Genomic DNA, 21,060 nt, shown 5'->3' with positions numbered 1-21,060 from the left:
GCAGTATAATTCAATGGAAAGTGTTGGATTTAGAGTCAGAGAACTTGGATTCAAATCCTAGCTCATCTACATACTACTCTGCCTCACTTCTTTGGGCAAGTCACCTACCTCTCTGGGTCTCACTTTTTTAAACTGTAAAATGAAGGGGTTGAACTAGATTATCTAGGGTCCTTTCTGTCTCTTAAGTCTGTGATCCAATGTCAAAATGGTATGGTGGTTATTTTATGTATTATTTGTTGTTATAGGCACTGTAATAAATTCTTGATTTTATTTGAATAAAATATGAGCCAAGAAGGTTGTTTGTGTAGATTGCTTATGAAAGGGTAAAAGTTTTGGAAACCACTGGGCAAAAGTGAAGAAAGTTGCAAATGGGAAGTCAGGGTTAGGGAATATGTAGCCTCCAGGCCACCCCTGTTAAGTGGAGGAGTTAATTATAGTTGACATTTATGTAATGCTTCATAAAATACTTCATGTATATACATATGTGGGCTGGTAGGTGCCCAGTGGATAGACTGCTGGGGCCACACTCAGGAGGACCTGAATTCAAATTCCCTTTCAGACATTTACTAGCTTTGTGACTCTGGCAAGTCATTTAACCCTGTTTACCTCAATTTCCTCATATGTAAAATGAGCTGAAGAAGAAAATGGCAAACCACTCCAGCATCTTTGCCAAGAGATCCCTAAATTGGGTCGTGGAGAGTCAGACATGACTGCAATAACTCAGCAACAACATGTGTGTGTGTGTGTGTGTGTGTGTGTGTGTGTGTGTGTAATAATATACATATATACTCATTGTTCATTTCAGTGACCCTCTGAGGTGTGGGTAGTGTAGCTGTTATTAACTCCATTTTGCAGATGAGAAAACCAAAACATACAGAGATTGTGAGGTGGTATAATGGTAAGTCCTCTTAAATTTGGAGCCAGTGTTTTGAACTCTAAAATGAAAGAGTCGAATTACGTTAGTTGTTCTAGCCTTTAAGCATAAAAGCTGCTAGTTCACTCTTCCCTCTCCCCAAATATGGGAACTCTTATCCACCTCCCCACCACATACACATGATGATGATTACAGTCTTAGTATTCATTGATTGAGAAAATGACAAAAAGCTTCTGTGAATTTTGCAATGCTTTAAAGTAAATTTGTAGTTTATGAAATAAAGTAATACTTCCATTTGAATAATTAATACATGTATGTGCAAAGTGTTAAGTCTGCTAAGGGTATTTTTGCTAAATGATTAATAACAATGGTGTTTTTGGCCCAGGGAACAAGTAAGAAGATAGCCAAATTGGAGGGGCGTGGCACAAAACGGGGGTACTAAAACTATATCTGAAGTTTCAGAAAGTCTTTGTGGCTTTAAAAAGTTAATTTTGAATTAATTTTATTGTTACATTTTAAGTTCTGAACTGTCTCCCTCCCTCCTCACCTGAACTAGAGAAGGCAGTCATTTCTCTCTCTCTCTCTCTCTCTCTCTCTCTCTCTCTCTCTCTCTCTCTCTCTCTCTCTCTCTCTCTCTCTCTCTCTCTCTCTGTCTCTTTCTCTCACACACATGCAAAACCATACTATGCATACTTCTGTTGATCAGTTTTCTCTGAAGGTGGATAGCATCTTCCTTCATAGGTCCTTGTTGATTTGAGTACGATACTCAGAATGACTTAGTCATTCACAGTTTTTCTTTGAACAGTATTGCTGTTCCTATATACAGTGTTCTCTTGGTTCTGCTCATTTCATGCAAGTCTTCCCATGTTTTTCTAAAAATCAACCAGTTCATTGTATTCTGTCACAATCATATACCACAACTTGTTTAGCTGTTCTCCAATTGATGGGCATCCCATCAATTTCCAGTTCTTTGCCACCACAAAGAGAAGTACTATAAATATTTTAGAACATGTGGGTTCTTTTCTTTTTTCCCTAATTACCTTGGGAAACAGACCTAGTAGTGGTATTGCTAGGTCAAAGGGTATATATAGTTTTATAACTCTTATGGGCATAATTCCAGATTGTTCTCCAAAGTCATTGTATCAGTTCACACACAGTTCCACCGACAATATTATTAGTCTCCCAATTTTTCCACATCCCTTCCAACATTTGTCATTTTCCCCTTCTGTCATTTTAGCCAATCTGATACATGTAAGATGGTATCTCAAAGTTGTTTTAATTTATATTTCTCTAATCAATAATGATTTTGAGCATTTTTTTCAAATGACTGCATGACTATTCTTCATTGAAAAACTGCTTCATATCCTTTGACTATTTCTCAATTAGGGGATGACTCATTCTTATAAATTTGATATGGTTCTCTATATTTCTCTATATATCTTTTATCTGAGAAACTATAAAAAATTTCCCCCCAATTTTCTGCTTCCCTTCTAATTTTGGCCACATTGGTTTTATTTGTACAAAACCTTTTTAATTTAATGTAATCAGAATTATCCATTTTACATCTCACAATTCACTGTCTTGTTTATTCATAAATTCTTACCCCATCCATAAGTCTGATAGGTACTAGGTTCCATGTTCTTCTAATTTACTTCTGTTTCCCTTTAGATCTAGGTCATGTATCCATTTTGACCTTATCTTGGTAAATGGTATAAGATATTGTTCTTTACCCAATTACCAACAATTTTTACCAAACACTGAATTCTTATCCCCAAAGCTTAAATCTTTACATTTGTCAAACACAAGGTTACTGTAACCATTTACTATTGTGTATTGTATGTCTTTTCTGTTCCACTGATCTAGCTTTCTATTTCTTAGCCAGCACCAGATAGTTTTGATAATTACTGCCTTATAATATAGTTTAAAATCTGATATTACTAAACCTCTTTGCATTTTTCATTAATTCCTTTGCTATTCTTGACCTTTTGTTCTTCCACATGAATTTTGTTATTTTTCTCCTAGCTCGGTAAAATAATTTTTGGCCCATTTAATTGGGATTGCATTGAATAAGTAAATTAGTTTAAGTAGAATTGTCATTTTTATTATATTGGTTCTGCCCAGCCATGAACAACTAATATTTCTCCAGTTATTTAAAATCTGACTTTATTTGTATAAAATGTTTTTATAATTGTGTTCGTGTAGTTCCTGGGTTTGTGTTGGCAGGCATACTCCCTTAGGTATTTTCTACTGTCTATGATTATTTTAAATGGGTTGTCTCTTCCTATCTCTTGCAAAGTTGTGTTGGTGATATATTGAAATGATGATGATGCATGTGAGTTTATTTTATTACCTGCTACTTTGCCAAAATTATTGTTTCATCTAGCTTTTTAGTTGAATCTCTAGGATTTTCCGAGTTTATCATCATATTTTCTGCAAAAATAAATAGTTTTATTACCTCATTTCCCATTCTGATTCCTTCAATTTATTTTTCTTATTGTTATTGCTAACATTTCTAATACAATATTGAATGGTATTAGAGATAATTGGCATCCTTGTTTCACTTATGATCTTATTGGGAAGGCTTCTAGCTTATTCCCATTATAAATAGTGCTTACTGATGGTTTTAGGTAGATACTTCATATCGTTTTAAGGAAAAATCCATTTATCCTATGCTTTCAAGTGTTTTCAGTGGGAATGAGTATTGTATTTTGCCAGAATCTTTTTCTGCATCTATTGATATAATCATATATAACTTGTACTTTTTTGTCGATATAATCAATTATATTAATAGTTTTCCTTATGTTAAACTGTCCGTGCATTCTTGATATAAATCCCACATGGTCATAATACAAAATGTATATGTTATTGTAGTCTCATTTATTTTTAATAGCATTTCCCCCCCAATTACATGTCAGGACAGTTTTTAGCATTAATTTTTACAAGATTTTGAATTCCAATTTTTTTCCCATCCTTCCCCTCCCCTTTCCAAAAATGGTGGACAATCTGATATTGGTTATACATGAACAATCATGTAAAATGTATTTGCATATTAGTCAAAGTTGTGAAAGAAAAAACAGATCAAAAAGAAAAAAACCACGAAAATAAATTAAGTAAGTGAAAAAAATATACTTTGATCTGCATTTAGAGTCCATCAGTTATCTGGATGTGGATAGCATTTTCCTTCTTGAGTCCTTTGTACTTCTTTTAGATCATTGTGTGGCTGAGAAGAGCAGAGTCATTCATAGTTGATCATCAGTCAGTGTTACTGATACTGTAATGTTTTCCTGGTTCTGCTTATTTCACTTTGCATCAGTTTGTACAAGTCTTTCCAGGTTGATAGTATTGCATTATATTCATATACCACAACTTGTTCAGCCACTCCCCAATTGATGGGCATCCCCTCAATTTCCAATATTTTGCCACCATGAAAACGGCTGCTATAAATATTTTTGCACATGTGGGTCCTTTTCCCTTATTTATGGTCTCTTTGGGATACAGACCTAGAAGTGGAATTGCTGGGTCAAAGGGTATGTATGCACAGTTTTATAGCCTTGGACATAGTTCCAAATTGCTCTCCAGAATGGTTGGATCAATTCACAGCTCCACCAACAGTGCAAAAGTGTCCCAGTTTTCCCACATCCTCTCCAACATTTGTCATTTTTGACAGTGTGATGATTGGTATGAGGTGGTACCTTAGAGCTATTTTAATTCGCATTTTTCTAATCAAAAGTGATTTAGAGCACTTCTTCGTATGCTTATAGATGGCTTTGATTTCTTCATCTGAAAACTGCTTGTTCATGTCTTTGACTATTTATCAATTTGGAAATGACTTGTATTCTTATAAGTTTGACTCAGTTCTTTATATTTTTGAGAAATGAGGCCTTTATCAGAGACACTTGCTGTTAAGATTGTTTCCCAGCTTTCTGCTTTCCTTCTAATCTTGGTTGAATTGATTTTGTTTGTACAAAAGCTTTTTAATTTAATATAGTCAAAATTATTTTACATTTTGTAATGCTCTCTATCTCTTGTTTGTTCATGAATTCTTCCCTTCCTCATAGATCTGACAGGTAGACTGTTCTTTCTCTTCTAATTTGCTGATGGTGTCACTCTTTATGTCTAAATCATGCACCTGTTTTGAAAGTATCTTAACATACTGTGGGAGATGTTGGTCTATACCTAGTTTGTGTCCTCTTGTTTTCTAGTTTTCCTGGCAGTTTTTGTCAGATAGTGAGTTCTTATCCCAAAAGCTGGGGCCTTTGGGTTTATCAAACACTAGGTTACCATGGTCATTGACTACTATGTCTTGTGTACCTGTTGTATTCTACTCATCCACTACTCTATATAGTTTTGATGATTACTGCTTTATAATATAGTTTGAGATCTGGTATTGCTAGACCATTATCCTTAGTATTTTTTTTTCACTAGTTCTCTTGATATTCTGGACCTTTTGTCCTTCCAGATGGATTTTGTTGTTATTTTTCTCTAGTTCTATCAAATAATCTTTTGTAGTTTGATTGGTATGGCACTGAATGAGTAAATTAGTTTAGGCAGAATTGTCATTTTTCTTATGTTGGCTCAGTCTGTCCATGAGCAATTGATATTTTTCTAATTGTTTAGATCTGACTTACTTTGTGTGAAAAGTGTTTTGTAATTGTATTCATATAGTTCCTGGGTTTGTCTTGGCAGGTAGACTCCCAAATATTTTATATTGTTTACAGTTATTTTAAATAGAGTTTCTCTTTCTATCTCTTGATGCTGGGCTGTGTTGGTGATATAAAGAAATGCTGATGATTTATTTGGGTTTATCTTACATCCTGCAACTTTGTTAAAGCTGTTAATTATTTCAGGTATTTTTTTAGTTGATTCTCTAGGGTTCTCTAAGTATACCATCATATCATCTGCAAAGAGTAACTATTTTGTTTCCTCATTGCCTGTTCTAATTTCTTTGATTTCTTTTTCTTCTCTTATTGCTATAGCTAACATTTCTAGTACTATATTGAATAATAGTGGTGATAATGGGCATCCTTGCTTCACCCCTGATCTTGTTAGGAAGGCTTCTTGCTTATCCCCATTACTGATAATGCTTTCTGATGGTTTTAGATAGATACTGCTCATCATTTTAAGGGTTACTCCCTTTGCTGTCTAGTGTTTTTTGTTTGTTGGTTTGGTTTTTTGGTTTTTGGTGAGGCAATTGGGGTTAAATGACTTCCCAGAGTCACACAACTAGTAAGTATTTTGTGTCTGAGGCTGGATTTGAACTGGGGTCCTCCTGACTTCAGGGTCAGTGCTTTATCCACTGCACCACCTAGCTGCCCCCTCTAGTGTTTTTAATAGGAATGAGTGCTGTATTTTGTCAAAAGCTTTTTTAGCATCTATTGAGATAATCGTATGATTTCTGTTGGTTTTGTTTTTGATATGATCAGTTATGTTGATAGATTTCCTAATATTGAACCAACCCTGTATTCCTGGTAAATCTCACCTGGTCATATTGTATAAACCTGTGATATATTGCTGTAATAACGGTCCTAATATTTTATTCAACATTTTAACATCAATATTCACTAGAGATATTGGTCAATAATTTTCTTTCTCTGTTTTAGTTCTTCCTGGTTTAGTTATCAGCATTCTATTTGTGTCATAAAAGGAGTTTGGTAAGACTCTTTCTTTGCCTGTTGTTCCACATAGTTTATATATAGTATTGGAATTAATGGTTCTTTAAATGTTTGGCAGATTTCACTCATGTGGTCTCCTCTTTAGAAAGTAGTTGACATTTTATTCTGCTCATTCCTCCTTTCTTCAGTTGCCTCTGATGTTCTGGCTTCAGTAAACTGTTCAGTTAGCATTTAAACAGACATCAGCAAAGAGGTCTTCAACCTATACTGTTTGTTTTTCAAGCTATTGGGGTGTAGAGAGTAGGGGAAGGAGGCAAGAAGAAAGGCAAGTTTTGGATTATTTTTGTAATGTTGGGCTATAGGAAAAAATTTCCCATATCCTAGCTGTTCCTAAACTCTTACAAGTATTATTAACTATTTTGTTCTTTTTTGCCATAAACACTAAAGTATTATTGGCATAAAGTTTAATGTTAAAAAAGATCTTGTAAACTGCTCCTTGTTAGTTAAGAACAAGGTGGAATGTACTAAAATTAAAATGAGGCAGTGCTTTTTCAGTTTTAGGAACTAAGGTTTTTGGGTTTTCTGAGGCCTGTAAGTAAAAAAGTAACTATTGATGTAGAAAATAGAGTTGATGTGTTGAGTGTTTATGGACTATGAAACTCCTTTTTGTGATTTAATAGTCTTTGTATCCTAGAATCTACCTACATACTGTCTACTAGTTAAAAGATCAGTAAGAGCTGAGAATACCTAAGTTGCATGTGGGTGTATGTGTTATCTATACTGTAGATTTGATTTATTTTATTTTATGTTATTTATTAAAGATAAGTATTTACACAGAGCTGGCTTGATGGGTTTGTTAGCCTGATTCCAGGGATGGGAGTAATGGAAAAAACTCAGCTTGCTCATTTGTAAAATAACTGGATTGCACTGGAAGTCTTCTGGTTCATTCCAAGTCTAGGTCTATGATCCTCTGAACTCAGGCTAATTTTCATGTGGCTAACCTTTTTAATTGAAGGCTTTTTTCTTAAAGTATTGATTTATCCCTAAAAATAGTTTAAGTATAACTTAAAAATTAAATTTATATTTTAAATGTCCCAGTTACTATATCAGTGACTTTATTACTCCTTAATTTATCCATTTTTTTTTATAAAAAAAGGATGGTGGGGTATATACGTATCAATTCAGTGAACATTTCTTAAGTGCCTCTTATTTGCCAGGCACTGTGTTAAGCACTGGGGATATATAAATAAGAAAAAGGAAGACATGTCCATTGTTAAATAAACAGAATCAAAAGGACTTTCATATAGCTGCTTTAGTGGACTTTCTGACCTGTTTCCGTGGACTGCATATATTTAAGATGTTTTCCCATTAGGCTTTCTAGCTTCATAAAATAGTACTGTTATCTTAAACTTAGATAGCCCAGCAAAAGCTCTTCAGAAAATTACCTAGAAGTGATACAAAGACTGGTTTCCTTAAATTACTGAAAGTTATCATAGACTTCTTTATGTGGAATATCTACTTTAATGAAATTTTCTGACTTGAAGAAGGTGAGAGAAGTGATTAACTAGGTTGTTGAAAACAAGAAGAAATTCTGAGCTTCTGGACTCGGAAGTACTGGAGCAAACCAGGAGCCATGGAAGGACTTTGAGATCTCCAGAGGAAGGAGTCACTGCCTGAGGAGAGTCCTTGGCTCTAAGTCAGGGGGCTCCAGGTTGAAGAAAACCCTCAAGAAAAGGAACATGATCCAAAGTCTCCAGCAGGAGACCATCTGCAGCATTTATCTGACATTCTTCTCAGAGTCTCTCACTTTCAATTATGGGCACAACTTTTGCCAGTTTTGTCTGACCATGAGCAAGGAAGCTGGGGCCACACATTTCTCTTATCCTGAATGTAGAGAAGTCAGTGTTCCTGTCAAAGTTGACTGCTGTGTGCAAGAATCTCAACCCCTAGAACTTGCAGAACCTTGTGGGAAAAGCCATTGTCAGAAGCACCAGCAAGTTTTCCAGCTGTTAAAGAAGATCAGACCTCCCTCTGTATAGCCTGTATTAAAGCTGGGGAACATGCACCTTTTCCCCCCAAAGAAGAGACTGCTGAGAACTGCAGGGAGAAACTCCAGGACACTGTGCCTCATTTGAGAGAGATAAGGCACTGAAGGAACTTAATGCTTCAAAGAAGAATAGATGGGTTAAGTGGGAAAAGCTGATTAGAGAATATGCGAGAATGCACTGATTCATATTTGAAGAAGAGTGCAGATGCCTAGATATGGTGACATATGACGAATCAGTGACTTTCTAGCTAATGGACAATTACTGTAATAGAATGTATCAGCATTTTAAAAACATGGGAGATACTACCCAAGACATGGATGAAACAAGAGTCAGACCTGATTTGGAGCTCCTTCAGGAAGGTAAAGAGCTATTGCAAATGAGTGATCCACTGCTTTCTGAAACGTCAAGGTCTGAGGCCTGGGAGACAATATGCTTGATTGGGGAAACTGACAAAATCAATTGCAAATAAGATCAATTTTTAAAAGACATAGAATCAATCTGATCATCCTTCTTCCCTCTTTGATCAGTGTCTTTCATAGGTCACTTATTTATAGGCTAATTTTATAAGTTCTTTTGGAATTACATGTCTCTAAGAAAACTCAGCAAACAGGTACTGTGGAACAAAAAGCCGACATAGTACAATAATGATCATCATTATTAACGAAGGTCAAGTTTCCTTGTAGCTTGGTGGTGATCCACTTCCTGTGTCCATTAATGTCTGGTCTCTGGAAACATCTTCTTTTGGACAGTCTAGAATAGGTCTTGTTCTCAAGGTAGCTCTGAACGGGGCTTCTCTTCAGGAGATTTGCTTCTCTGGTTCCATATCACTTGTAGAGAATCTTAGATGTTTCTGCTAAAATCTTTTGCATAACAGATCTCAATACAACTTAGTGTACTCTTTTAAATTTTACTTCTCTACTAGCTAGTTCTTGTGGTGAAAACCAGCTCAAAATGTGTGGCTCTGATCTTATTAAGAACAGAGCTATAAAAGGACATCAAATTAGGAACACATAGTTCACTTGAAACTTCAGAAAATTTCATTTCTTAAATACCCCATACTAGTTCTGTTTTTATCTAAATCCTATACCTGACATAGACACTGCTAACAAAAGACTGAAGAATCTTTAAAAAAAAAAGTCTGTGAGGATCTGACCTGTAAAATGAGCCCTTCTGGTTAATGATTTAATATTTACCAAATTAGACCTGTAAGTTAGGGTTAAAAGTACTCTTCTAGATTAGCATTGACTACATTATCATTTAACTTCTTGCGATATAAGTTAGCAAATTATGTTGGTATATTTTAAAAATTCATATAACTGAGAAATCAAAAATGAAATATTTTAAAGTACCAGGGAAGTCAGAACTCCGAAAACCTTTTATAATTACATGTATAATTGTCTGATCTTGTTGCTTTCTTAAATTTTTCCACTCCAGTTAATTTTCCACTTTAATTATTTAGAACTCCAATTAATTCCAATTCTCCCTTTAGGAGATTTAATCCTTATAGGAACACGTAGGTAACAATGACCTCTATTACACAAATGAATTCACTTAAAAGATGGGTAAATATTCTAATTAATTCCAAATTGTATACAAAGAACAGTGTATATCTCAAATGAGCAGTCTATATGTAAATTGCTTGCACTTCAGGACATGCTTTACACATAGGTGTTAATGCCAAATTAAATAATAAACTTAAGTAAAAATAGATTCCTCTTTGAGGTAGCACAAGATAGTCCATAAGTTACTCTCCTCCAAGATAACTGATTGTACTGAAAAGCTTGTCCTTAAAACAAATCAGAAGATGTTTCTGATTTTATTCTTACTAATTAATAGATTTATATCTTGGGCCACCCAAACTTCTGTTTCATTAATTATTCCCATCACATTCCGGCTATTTCAAGAACTTTATCTTATATATGAATATATAACTGTTAACAGGTAGATGTTTAGAATATGGAAATGACTATAATTTTGTATTGAAGATGTTAAGATTTTACATACTTACATCCTATGGCATTACAGAAGTGCTGAAGTATTGCAACAAGAAGATTCATTATATTAAGAAAAAATTACAACTTTACCTGTCATGGAGAGATTTGCCATGAAAGGAAGATGCAGGGACTTGACAATAACAGCATCAACACTGGTCCTCCGGGCCTCCCCCTGCTGGGAGCCTGGGAATTTCAAGTTGCAGTTTTTATTACTGTAGTTCCATAACATAAACAATAATGTTTCTCATATCCTTCTTATTTCAGTGAAACCAAAAACCTCCCTCAAACCTTTCTTTCCGATATGTTTAGACTTCCTACTTTTCTCTGTATGTTCCTCCAGTGGTCTTGAAAACCACACCTTTTTTATTCATTTTCTTCTCCTAAACTTTCTTTTACTTGCTCAGTTCCTAAATTCTTAATATTTCAGTCATGTCCCGGACTGTCTATAGAACTAATCTTCATGCCACCGAATTTCTCCTTTGTAATTTTGGCACACAAAATTAAACAAAACCAGTGACTTACTAAAAACTTTTACTCCTAAAGTTGCATAGTTTATTTCAACTGAGGTAACTTTGCCATTAATTTACCTAGAATAATTAAATCTTTGAATTATTGCTAATTAACTATGATTCTGTTGTTCTGTAAGAAATGAAAACTCCTCATCTCTTTCTTACTTTCCCAGAGGTAGAGAGTGGTTTATAATGTACAATACTAGTCTTAATCCTGACTGCAAACTATCAAAAATCCATTAAGATGTTTTTAGCAATTATAAAAAACCTTTAACAGCTGATAAAAGTGTAGTCTATTCAAATAACAATCAAGTTGTCATATTATTCACAGAAATAATACAAAACATTTTTCCAAATTAACTTTCACTCATATATATAAGTTACTCCCTTAAATAAGCTTCTCTCTTTTTTTTGTGGGCAAGAAGCAAGACAGTTCTTAAAAAATTCAGATTGTAAATTTGCTTTAAGAGTTAGCCCAAAGTGACTTCCCTTTCTTTTTTCTTTTTCTCATATATATCTATGGTGATATTCCCAAGTTCATTTTTACATTACTCAATGCCACTTAGCACAAAAAACATAGATATACCACTTAATTCCTAGTAGGCAGTGATTAGAAAAAGCAGTGTTAATGATTTCTGCATTGCATAGTTTGAATGTATCTAATCCCATATCCACGTAATACTTCTCCATAATCTGTTATAAAAATGGGTAGGAGTCTCATTTTCTTCTTGACAAATTGTCTGAAATCTATTCCAATTAATATCCATTCTCGAATTGAGGAGTCCAATATAATTTACAACAAAATTTCTAAGTTACTTAAGTTGGTAAAACTCCCAGGTTAAAGTTTCTCATTTCAAAACACACCGCTTAAAAAAAAAAAGAAATCCTTTCTAAATTGATTTGTACTTAACTTTAATTTGCAAAACTTCCCAACTATCTAATTAGATATTCCAATAAAACTTATTTACTTTCTGGATGTTTCCTAATTTACATAAACTTTTCTCTTTTTTGTGAACCAGGAAAGAGTTAATAATAGGTAGTTCCTAAATGCCATATTTATTTAAAATGTAAGTTGCAACCTATTTTTTCCTTCACTTTGAAACTTCATTAATATCAGCTTTCAAACCAGCCTCTTTCTATTCATCGAAATGACCTTCTCTCCTTAACTATAAAACGATAAGTTTGTTACTTGACAGGCAAAGAATAAGAGACCTAAGTGTTATTTTTCCCTTTAACTTTCACAATTATGTTCTCAATTTCCTTAAAACAAATTCTGAAGAATGTTAACCCAAAACTCACTAGAGTATTTCACCATTTATAAAAACCAAACAAAAAACCAAACAAAAAACATTTAAACTGCAATTTGGAAATTGACAGTAGAGAACTTACATTTTAGTCTCTGGCTAGTTTTATGGTTCCAAAAATCCTGTAAAGTGGGGAAAAGATCTCGCTCCTTTTATCCATGAACCCTGTTTCCTTACTGATGTGGCATAGATATACATATATGGACACAATTGTAAACACACAGGCACAGAGAAAGAAACACAGAAAAACCAACATACAGCTGTGATATAGTGGCTACAATGTTTCCTTACTGTATCAGTGTGAGACTTCTGTAGCAGCCTTCCAAATTTTACTTGTCCTTTGTTAAGTACTTCCTCTGCTTAATCTTTTTACTGGTTCAATTTAACTAAATGTCACTGATAGAGAGCCCTTATATCTAAAAAGAAGCAAAAACACAGGTTGTTGTTCTCAATTTGGCCACCGGGTGTCTCCAGAGATCTGCTGTCTCACCCTCCCCAGGCTAATCTGACCACGGGGAGAAAAATTCACTTAGAAATCAATTTGCTCTATATTTTAGATATTCCCTAGGATCCTAGCTAGGAGAGTCAGTAGTAGTATTTCACTAGGTCATCTCAGTTCTACCGAACAGGAAAAACTCAATAGCAGTCACACTATGACTCCCTGGCTAGAAATAAATATTAATTTCTCAATTCCCTCAAAATTTTGAAGAACACCACTGGAAGTAATTAGTGTCCACTTTTGCTGTAGAAATGTAAGACTTCCTCGGTTTTTCAAGCTTGGGGAATATCAATATGGTGCACCCTTCTGATTACCCCACCCCCCTCCAACTTTCGGAGGTCTTCTTTGAAGGCAAAGACTTCCTTCAAGGGGTTCTCTTAATCCTGTTTGGAACCCTTTGAAGGATCAGTTCCCTTCAAAGGATTCCACTAATGATCCAGGGAATACACCCAGGTTATTTGCCAGTTATTTCCAAATATATCAGTTGTAGCTTTTAACACAAAATAAAACACAAAACAAATTCCATCAGGATATTTATCTTCTTGTCCAAAGAAGATCTATTAGGAGTGTTCAGGATAAGAGTCAGTTCATGGCCACAGATTCCTTAACAGAAAACTCTCCATTTGTGGAAAGTTTTACCAGGGCCCTAAAGTAGGTAGATGGAGGTCCTGGTAAGGGGCTTGGGGGAAGCTCTTTCTTTCTGATTCCACTGTGGTTACCAAATTGTCTTGAGTGAAATTCAACAAAGATAGAGCAAGATAACAGTTTATTAACAGGGTGTGTGAACCTGGTAATAAAGCAGGTCTGATGACTGCCTCAGGTAGCCAAAAGATCCCTAGACCAAAATGCAGCTCTTTTTTATAAACATAAAACAAAGCACAGAACAGGGTACTTGAGGAAATAATACAGTTGATTATAGGGTTGGCAGCAGCATGGGGGTGAGGACAACATGTTTGATTATAGAGCTGAGGTGTGGGAAACAATATGATTGATTGGAAATTGGGAATGAAGGGTTAGCAACAACTTTCTCCTTGCCTCCAGTAACTAAGAGAAATGTTCATTGTTTGAGTTCACCTGTAAGGTTAGAGATAGTGGACCCCAGACTTCTTTTGATAGCAAACCAGATATCCTTGAACAACGATACCTTGGAGGTATAAAGATACTAGGTACTAGACCAGACTCTCTAGTGTCCACAAAAGGATAGGAGATTTCTTTGAGGCAAGAATAGGGTAGTGATTAGCAAGAGTACTGGATTTCTAAACTTAACTCATTACAGACCAGCTGAATTTCTGAACCAAGTTCAGAGACAAAGCACCATGACTTAGACAGAAACTAGACAAAATCAATTAATTGGGAATAGTGTCAATTTTAAAAAGACACAAAATTGGGGGCAGCTAGGTGGTACAGTGCATAGAGCTCCAGCCTTGGTGTCAGGAGGACCTGGGTTCAAATCTAGCCTCAGACACTTGACACTTAAGTAGCTGTGTGACCCTGGGCAAGTCACTTAACCCTGATTGCCTCACCAAAAAAAAAAAAAAGCAAAAAACCCCCAAACAATCAATCTTATCATTTTACTGTGTTATAATTGAGTGGTTGAAGGAGACAGGGTCCTTTCAGAATGATAGGAGTGAAGTAGAAGGAATTTACTTGTCTTAGGGGGAGTCGGAGAAGAGGTGGCAGTGGAGATGGGCCTTGATAAGAGGGAGAGACTTTCAAAAGGCAGCAATATTGTTGAGACCTTTCTAGGATGATGGAAATAACCAAAGGCATAGAGACAGGAAAAGGTAGGATGAGAACTGGAGTACTTTATTTTGGGTAGAGTATGGAGTGAATGGAGGAGGATAATGTAAGAAGTTTAAAAGTTGTTTTGGATCTAGATTGTGGAGGTCCTTAAATGCCAGGCTAGGGAGTTTGGATTTAATTCAGTAAGCATTAAATCCTGGAAGGTTTTGAATTATATACGTTAGGAAGGTTATTTAGTCATCCGTGAATGATTAGACTGGAAAAGAAGGGAGACCAATTGAGAGATCATTGTAACAGTTTAGTTGAAAAGTAATGGGGACCTGAAGTAGGCTAGTGGTAGTGGCATGTTAAGAGAAAAAAGGGAATAGATATGAGAAGTTATAAAGGTAAAAACAATAAGATTTGATAACTAACTGGAAATGGGGAATGTTGGGGAGGGAATAGTCAAGGATAATTCATATTTCAACCCTGGACAATTAGAGAAATTGTAACGCCATCAACACAAATAGGGTGTTGGCCAATGAATTCCATCAGCCTAAGGGTAGATAGAAGAAAGTTAGTTGCTGAGAGTAGGACGGAGCCCAGATGTTTGAGGCTGGCAAAAGTAGTGGATAAGCCCAGACATAGTTGCTTTTCAGAGTCTTCCTGCATCAGTGACCCAACTAATCACCTAGTCCATGAGGGTTACAGATCTTACCCAACCTTAGTAGGTCATGAGGTAGATCACTAGGAGAGAACAGAGAATAGGCAGCAGGGGTGGAGGTGTAGCACATCATTAGTGGGCTTGTCATCTCCCTCTCTCAAAGGTAAATGAAAGAGATTGATAGAAAGAAGCCCGAATAGATAAAGGACACCCTAGAAAGGCCTATAAAAGCTGACAGAGGAAGAGAAACTAGTATACATTCTAGAGCTAGTACATTAAACAGGTATTTCACAGCAAAGGAAAATGAGTCAAAAATCTCTGAAGCTGAAAAATGCTATACATCCTATGAGATCCCAAGAAATCGCTATGGGAAACTTCCTGCCAAGATGGCTGCCTGACTAGAGGTAAACTGTTCAGCTCCCACGTGACTGCGCTAGCAAAACACTTGAGTTCTATACCAAACCAAAAACTGATTAAGAAATTCAGTGAGAAACATGGAGATCAAAGTGCCAGAACTGCCAAGAGGTCAGTCAGAAGCCTCCAGTCCCCAGTCCTAACTCTCCAGACTTTCTCTACCATGCCACACTGAAAGGACTCTCTGTCCCTGGGGTCCCTTCTTCTGATCAGCTGCTACCTGTCAGAACTTCCATTTTAAGGGAAATGCCCAGGTCAGCCATGTCTTCATCCTCTCCAAGTTCCTCTTATCTCTCTAGACTTTCTTCACTATGTTCTCTTTTCTCCTTTTCAGCTCCTCTTTATGTGCTGTCTTCACCCTTTTTAAAGCTCCCTTTTATGTGTAAGTCTTCCCTCATTAGAATATAAGCTCCTTGAGGGCAGGGACTTTCTGCTTGCATTTGTATTCCTAGTGCTTAGCACATTGTAATCACTTTATAAATTCTTCTTGACTTGTTTTGACCTAAAGCCTGTAGGAAAAGGTGGCCCTACTAGCAACTCAAATCTCTTGTGTGCTGAGACAAGAAAGGTGGAAGGCTCACTTGAGAAAGCCACCTTGGAAGTGCCTAGTGTGATCCTGACTGTGGTGCCTAGGTATTTGAACTGTTTCTTTCTGGATACAGTTATCCCTTTCACATCTTGACTTTCCCCATTGCAGTTTCGATATGTTGCGGGTCAGCATAAGAAATTAAATGGGAATTTTGGGGGAGTTTAGTGGAAGCCACAGATGACACAGAAAAAGTTTAGAAACTCAGAAATGCATAAATTACATGTGTAGTATTGTATAATACCAACATGTTTTATCTTTTAATACTGTAAACATCCCATAAAACAAAAAGAAAAAATTCAGAGTTTTTCTCTGGTACAAAAGGAGGGCCAAAAAATTTTACACAGATTTTCCAGATTTCTGGGGTGCTGTACCTCTAACCCCTACAATATGGAAGGGATAACTGTACTTGCAGTATTTATTTAATTTACTTGATGTTAGAACTCTGAATTTTGGCTGTGACGTTCCTGGGACTCTTTCTTTTGGGGTTTCTCTCAAGAGGTGATTGTTGAATTCTTTCTGTCCTCATTTTGACCTCTGGTTAATAGATATGGACAGTTTTCATTTATGATTAATGATTTCTTAAAATGTGATTTATGATTTCTTGAAGTATACGTCCAGACCTTTTTATTTTTAATCATATTTTTCAGAAGGTCCTTAAATTACTACTTCTTGATCTTTTTTCCAGATCAGTGTGTGTGTGTGTATAAAGCATCTTAAATTTCCTTTAAAATTTAAAAGAATTGTTATAATTTTTTTTGCTGTCTCATGGAGTGATTGACTTTTTTTTAATCTATTCTCATTTTTAGAGAATGCATTTCTTGGGTAAGATTTACCATTTCCTCTTCTATGCTACTTATTCTCCTTCCAGTTCTTTCTTCCAGAGCTTTTTACATTTCTTCTAAGGTATTCTGTCCTTGTGGACAATCTCCTTCTTCCTCTGAGTCACTACTTGTAGTTGTTACAGAGTTTTTCTTCACTTTTGGGAGATCTCTGTATTTGCAGTAATTTGTGTTACCCTCCAATGTCTCCAGCTGTAGTTCTTTGTGCCAGACCCTGCCCCATGTTGTGCTTTTGGGGAGGGGTGGTTGAGCCGTTTGGTCTTGCTGTGGGTTGCAATCTGGGTTGCTATGCTGACATCAGCTAGCAGGGCTTAATTAAACTCTCCCAGGATTTTCGAGCTTTGGAGTACTGGATATTCAGGATCCTTTTTTCTTATGTTGTTATCAGTATAGTTTTGTTAATGTGAACATTTATCCCCAGCTTCAGTTCATTCTGAGCTTTAGCACTCCTGACACTGTTCTTACAAGACTATGCCACACTTTTGTAGAAGTCACAACCTGCTCTTGATTTTTGTCTTCTCAAGCATGTCTTTTATAAATTGAAGTTGACTGGTCAGTTTTGTAAGTATCCATGTCAATTTCTTTAGAAAACTTTAGAAAACTCAGAATCATTACCGGGCTTGTCCAGCTTTTTTCATTTTATAGATGAGGAAAACAAGGTCCAGGATTGTTCAAGCTTATATAGGTAGTAAGTACCAGAAGTGAGATTTGAACACAGGTCCTCTTACTCCGGAGTCAGTGATATTTCCTCTCCATATCATGTTTCCTTACCATTTCATTTTTGTCTTAGTATCTCTCACTTCCTAATCAAAAGTGTTTCTTTTTGTGACTTAAGAATTTCCTTCTTGGGGCAGCTAGGTGGTACAATAGATAGAGCAACCGGCCCTGGAGTCAGGAGGACCTGAGTTTAAATCCAGCCTCAGAACATAACATGCACTAGCTGTGTGACTGTGGGCAAGTCACTTAACCCCAATTGCCTCACCAAAAAAAAAAAAAAAGAATTTCGTTCTTGAGTGCTTCTCTTTCTTCCTGGGCTTACATTTCCTGTAGAATTTTAGGCTACATTTTGGGAAAACTTTTTATAAACTAGAGTTCTTGGAGAAGGGTGATTGGGATAGTAAAGGGCTTTGAGCTCATGTAATATAATTAGTATTGAACTAGGGATGTTTTGCCTGGAGGGGAAAAAAAAAGGGTGGGCATGATAACTGTCTTTTAAGTATTTGAAGGGCTGTGCTTGTGGAAGATGAATTAAACTTATTCTACTTGGCCTCAGAGGATAGAACCTAGAGGTAGTAAATAGAAATTGTAGAGAGGCAGAAGTAGGCTTTCTATAAAGGAAGCATTTTCCAACAATTATTTTACAAAAATAGAATGGATTGCCTAGGAAGGGAAAGCTGTGGATTCTTCTCCCTCACTAAAGGTCTTCAGGAGAAGACTGAATGGACCTGGTACAAATTGAACTAGATAGCCTTTGAGGTCTTAGAACTGGGATTCTTTTGATTCAAAGTGCAGTCATGTGGGAGAGATAATAAGTAAGAAAGCTTTGGTTTAAAATGGGAACACTGAAGTTATGAATAACATGGAAGATAGGTTTTACTTTATAATGTGTTAAGTTTTATTTTGATACTTTTGTTAGAAGCAGATGCACTTTGTTTTCAGTAGAGCCTTCCTTTTTGTAGTAGGGCAGTTCTGTGCATACTCTGTTACCACTATTTGTGTTAAGTCCATTATAAACAATAGTGAATCCTCTATTTAAGGGCCTGGTTCCTAACACATCATGCCAGTTTTGGAAATTCAAATCATGATCTGGGAGGATACTTAGCTCCATAAAATCCCCAAAATTTACAGCATTACTATAAAATGAAATAGCACTTATCAAGCCCTTTCTGGCCTTCTATATTAAACTAGACATACCACTGTTTTTAAGGAATCTAATTGTTCTAGCCAAATGGTTCTTAAACTTTTTGGTCTTGGGACCCATTTATACTCTTAAAAAATTTATAAGTAGGTTGTATCTGTCAATATTTGCTGTATTAGAGATGAAAACATTTTGGAATTATTGTGAAAATAGTTTTGACCTAATAGACTCTCTAAAAGGGTCCTGGGCCCCCTATGAGTCCCTGGACCACGTCTGAGAACAGCTTTATGGCTATTCTCTATAGCACTTTATGGGAAAGTTGTTAGTAAGAGTTCTCAAATGGAATTCACTTAGTCCAGTGATTGAACCATTTATTTGCCTGATATCTCTTTTTGGGGGTGGTGGGGCAGAGAGAAGTATTGTTTTTGTGGATTGAACTTCCAGGTAGTTTTGTTTGTTTATTTGTTTTTTAAAGAGCCAGAAATGGTTAGTGTTCAAAAGGAGGTTGGGAAACTTGGAACATTGTACTCTTAATGTACCCATAAATCCACAGAGCTTTTAGCTGATGTTCAAATTAAGCCAGACAGAGAAAATTTAACTTACAAAATATGAGGAAAAATTTTGACTTTTTGGAAAGGTAATATGAAGGAGGAGGTTCATTCATCCACAGTCCCAGAGCTTGCTGGTTCTGGGAATGGTTGAAGGTTACATCTCACCTGTAGATTATTTATTTGCTTCTCTGGTCCACCTGGTGTGATAATAACTCAGTGTAGCCTATCTACTGTGTAACTGGGATTCTCTATTTGGAATGTGTGAATGTCTTTAATTTTTTTTCTTCTAGTTCAAATGAACATGTTGTATTTTATGCAAAAATATACAGAAATCAAGATTCATTTTTGTTTGTTTTACAGAAGTAATTGATCCAACACATGATAATAAAGATGATCTTCAGGCAGCCATTGCTTTGAGTCTACTAGAGTCACCAAAAATTCAAGCTGATGGAAGGGATCACAACAGGTTATTGAATTAATTTATATTTTAAAATCCCCAGTTAGTATGAATTATCAAAAGGAAAAATGAGATAATATATTTAAAGTCCATTGTAAACCTCAAAATGTTATGTAAATATCATCTGTTTCCAGATAGTATAAGAACAATTTGAGTTTCACCCAGGAATACAGTCTGAAGGACCTCTTTTATGATAATGATGCCTTCTGATAACCTCAAATTCTTTCATCTAATAATCATCCAGTCATCCTGTGTTTAAGGTCAAGACTGTGATACACTGTGTTAGAATCAGTGTTCTCAATTCCGTTAGTCAGTGAATCCTTTGATTTTTTTTTAACTAAGAATATGTGTATATAGTAAAACCTGTTCCTTGATTTTTTTTTACCAAGAGTATGAATCCATTTCATATATACCCAGTGATTGTATAGTTCTTTTAAACTTAGATCTCTTTACAGAAGGTCCACTGAAATTTACCACATGGTTTACGAATGAAATAAGGTAGATAAAACAGTTTATAAACTATAAAACACTACATAAAAATGTCAACTACTGTTTTGCCAAGTTCAGCTCTTGATTTTGCATGTATATATATTGGGACAACACAGGACTCACGAAGCAACTGCTATTGAAAATAAACGTTCAAAGAGGAAGCGCTGTGAAGTCTGGGGAGAAAATCCCAACCCCAGTGACTGGAGGAGAGTGGATGGTTGGCCAGTTGGACTTAAAAATGTTGGCAATACCTGTTGGTTTAGTGCTGTTATACAGGTAGAGTACTCTTCAGTTTATTAGAAAATCTTGTGCACATAATCTATATCACCAAATTCGAATGTGAAGAATATATGTTTTAAATTAGAATGATGATCTAAAATGATTAGCAGATCTTTTTCGTGTGTTACTGGATTTTGTTGAAATTGGTTTCTTTTGGGAGTTTTGGAGCTCAGATGTCTTAGGGACGAAATCAGATGAAGATAAAAATCTCTAAGAAAATAATATGAGTTATATTTGTTGGTGGGCATTTTGTAATTATAGCTCCAGGATTGGAAATAATGACCGGAATTCTTTCTTAATTTCTTAAATTGGATTTAGAAAGTGATTCAACTAAATTTTTTTGGTATAACTTTTGACG

General features: G+C 35.6%; 1 protein-coding gene across 5 annotated transcripts in view; it reads left to right on the top strand.

Annotated features, from left to right (window-relative positions):
- Positions 1–21,060, top strand: part of USP28 (ubiquitin specific peptidase 28) — a 68,375-nt gene that overhangs the window by 17,646 nt on the left and 29,669 nt on the right. For all 5 annotated transcript variants that reach the window (XM_020989740.2, XM_020989741.2, XM_020989739.2 and 2 more), the window contains exons 4-5: positions 19,838–19,943; positions 20,540–20,699. In XM_020989740.2, coding sequence (XP_020845399.1) covers positions 19,838–19,943; positions 20,540–20,699 — 266 coding nt within the window. The remainder of the gene's footprint in view (positions 1–19,837; positions 19,944–20,539; positions 20,700–21,060) is intronic.

The sequence above is a fragment of the Phascolarctos cinereus genome, unplaced genomic scaffold, assembly GCF_003287225.1.
Source record: "Phascolarctos cinereus isolate Bilbo 61053 unplaced genomic scaffold, phaCin_HiC Scaffold_726;HRSCAF=1367, whole genome shotgun sequence".
Classification (NCBI taxonomy): domain Eukaryota; kingdom Metazoa; phylum Chordata; class Mammalia; order Diprotodontia; family Phascolarctidae; genus Phascolarctos; species Phascolarctos cinereus.
Note: the sequence above shows the minus strand (reverse complement) of the source record. Positions and strands in the feature narration are given on the sequence as shown.